General features: G+C 33.4%; 1 protein-coding gene across 1 annotated transcript in view; it reads left to right on the top strand.

Moving 5' to 3' along the window:
- Window positions 1-772: 772 nt before the first annotated feature.
- LOC106463566 (acyl-CoA synthetase family member 2, mitochondrial-like) overlaps window positions 773-3,204 on the top strand; it is a 12,701-nt gene continuing 10,269 nt past the window's right edge. The window contains exons 1-3 of the mRNA XM_022391106.1: window positions 773-902; window positions 1,198-1,251; window positions 2,516-2,634. Coding sequence (XP_022246814.1) covers window positions 1,219-1,251; window positions 2,516-2,634 — 152 coding nt within the window. The 5' untranslated portion in view covers window positions 773-902; window positions 1,198-1,218. The remainder of the gene's footprint in view (window positions 903-1,197; window positions 1,252-2,515; window positions 2,635-3,204) is intronic.

Here is a 3,204-nt window from a genome sequence, read left to right as displayed (position 1 = left end):
GTACTATATCTGTAATGGTTCAGGTGTTGTTAGATATACTGTACTATATCTGTAATGGTTCAGGTGTTGTTAGATATACTGTACTGTATCTGTAATGGTTCATGTGTTGTTAGATATACTGTACTTGGTTCAGGTGTTGTTAGATATACTGTACTGTATCTGTAATGGTTCAGGTGTTGTTAGATATACTGTACTATATCTGTATTGGTTCATGTGTTGTTAGATATACTGTACTATATCTGTAATGGTTCATGTGTTGTTAGATATACTGTATCTGTAATGGTTCAGGTGTTGTTAGATATACTGTACTGTATCTGTAATGGTTCATGTGTTGTTAGATATACTGTAACGGTATCTGTAACGGTTCATTTGTTGTTAGATATACTGTAACGGTTCATTTGTTGTTAGATATATACTGTAACGGTATCTGTACTGTTTCCTGTGTTGTTAGATATACTGTACTGTATCTGTAATGGTTCATGTGTTGTTAGATATACTGTAACGGTTCATTTGTTGTTAGATATACTGTAACGGTATCTGTACTGTTTCCTGGGTTGTTAGATATACTGTACTGTATCTGTAATGGTTCATGTGTTGTTAGATATACTGTAACGGTATCTGTAACGGTTCATTTGTTGTTAGATATATTGTACCTGTATCTGTACTGGTTCATGGGTTGTTAGATATACTGTACTTTTAATAAAATTCTCAACACCTGTAAATCCTGTTAAATATTCTCGTAATTATGTAATGTTCCTTTTTTTGTACCAAAGAGTGATCAGCTAGCAGCAAGTCTCTTAGAGCTTGGACTGAGACCTGGAGAACGTCTGGCAATCTGGAGCTCCAACTGTTATGAGTGGGTTCTAACTCAGCTGGCTGCAGCTAAAGCAGGACTAATACTAGTAAGGACACTTATTCTGATATAATCCTAAAACAATATCATAGAACATATCTTGAGATATTTATGTTTTCATAAACATAAAATATATGAGTTACACTTTTCATCTGAACCATAAAGTAAATAAACTAAATATTTCTTCTGGAACATATACTAGTTTAATTGAATCATATACTCAAAGATTTGTTTAACATAAGCTTACTTTTATATGTTAGGTTCTGTTAACATCAACACTGCCTATCTCCCAACGGATTATATCTTTATAACACAGGATTTTTGTGTTACGTTTTCTGTTCCAGGTCAATATCAACCCTGCCTTCATGCCTTCTGAACTAGAATACTGTTTAAACACGGTAAGATGTCATAGTTTGTTTGGTAGAATACAAGAGTGTTGTAAAAGCTGTAGTTAGTAAAAATGTTGAATAAAACAAAACAAATAAAGTGACAGGTAAACAACGTGTAAAAATGGCTAGAAAAGATAGCATGTAACGTTTGTGTAAAGATGGCATGTAACCTCTGTGTTAAAGAAGATGAGAGTGTATATAGTTAATTGGTGTTGATGCAAGATCTTTCAACTACTGTATAGCTGATCCAGCGCTCTATTGTATAACTGATACACCACCCTATGGTATAACTGATCCATAGCCCTATTGAATAGTTGATCAACCACTCTATTATATAACTGATCCAGCACCCTATAGTATAACTGATCCATAACCCTTCTGTATAACTGATCCACCACTCCATTTTGTAATTGATCCATAACCCTATTGGATAGTTGATCCACCACTTTATTGTATAAATGATCCTCCACCCTATGGTATAACTGATCCATTAGGCTATTGGGTAGTTGATCCACCACCCTATTGTATAACTGATCCATAACTCTATTGGATAGTTGATCAACCACTCTATTGTATAACTGATCCACCACCCTATAGTATAACTGATCCATACCCTACTGTATAACTGATCCACCACCCTATTTTGTAATTGATCCACAACCCTATTGGATAGTTATTCTATAACCCTTTTGAGTAGTTGATCGTTCACGGTATTGGATAACTGATCCACAACCCTATTGAATAACTGATGCATAACCCTATTGGATAACTGTTCCACCACCCTATTGTATAGTTAATCGTTCACCGTATTACATAACTCATCCACCACCCTATTGTATAACTGATCCATAACCCTATTGGATAACTGATCCACCACACTATTGTATAACTGATTGTTGATCCTTCATCTTTCTGAGTTATTCAACCCCAGAATCCTGTTGACTATGTGCAATTGTAAAATAGTCAAAATGTATGTTTCTGATTTTGATGTTTTTATTCCAAACTTAAACTGTCATATCTAAACGTGCATTACCTTTGAGCATATTTAAAAATATTCAAAAAAGTTTTCGTAATTTCTTATTCTAAATAAAAACCACGATCTGTGAGCAAGCTAGTGCTTAGACTGTTATATATAGTTTGTTTACTACTAAAATACTAAATACAAACTCTTTATATTATTTACAACATCTTACTACGTTGAACGACCTTTCACGTATAAAATTAAAACAAAAACTACGCCTGAAAATATTAACGAACTGTTTTCCCTTTGTAGACCTCTTGTAAAGCCCTTATTGCTGCAGAATCCTTCCGAAAACGAGATTCTTTCCAAGTATTGTGTTCTGTTTTACCAGAGATCACAATATCCAAACCAGGCGAGATTAAAAGTAGCAGGTAATTTAAAGTACAATAGATCACAAAGTCGAAACCAGGCCAGATTAAAAGTAGCAGGTAATTTAAAGTACAATAGATCAGAATGTTGAAACCAGGCCAGATTAAAAGTAGCAGGTAATTTAAAGAAAAATAGATTAGAGTGTTTAAACAAGGCCAGATTCAAACTACCAGGTAATTTAAAGTACAATAAATCAGAATGTTTAAATCAGGCCAGATTAAAAGTACCAGGTAATTTAAAGTACAATTAATCAGAATGTTTAAATCAGGCCAGATTAAAAGTACCAGGTAGTTTAAAGTACAATAGATCATAAAGTCGAAACCAGGCCAGATTAAAAGTACCAGGTAATTTAAAGTACAATAAATCAGAATGTTTAAATCAGGCCAGATTAAAAGTAGCAGGTAATTTAAAGTACAATAAATCAGAATGTTTAAACCAGGCCAGATTAAAAGTACCAGGTAATTTAAAGTACAATAAATCAGAATGTTTAAATCAGGCCAGATTAAAAGTAGCAGGTAATCTAAAGTACAATAAATCAGAATGTTTAAATCAGGCCAGATTAAAAGTAGCAG

The sequence above is a fragment of the Limulus polyphemus genome, unplaced genomic scaffold (genome assembly GCF_000517525.1).
Source record: "Limulus polyphemus unplaced genomic scaffold, Limulus_polyphemus-2.1.2 Scaffold1438, whole genome shotgun sequence".
In the NCBI taxonomy this organism is placed as follows: Eukaryota; Metazoa; Arthropoda; class Merostomata; order Xiphosura; family Limulidae; genus Limulus; species Limulus polyphemus.
This window is presented reverse-complemented; position numbering and strand designations above follow the sequence as displayed.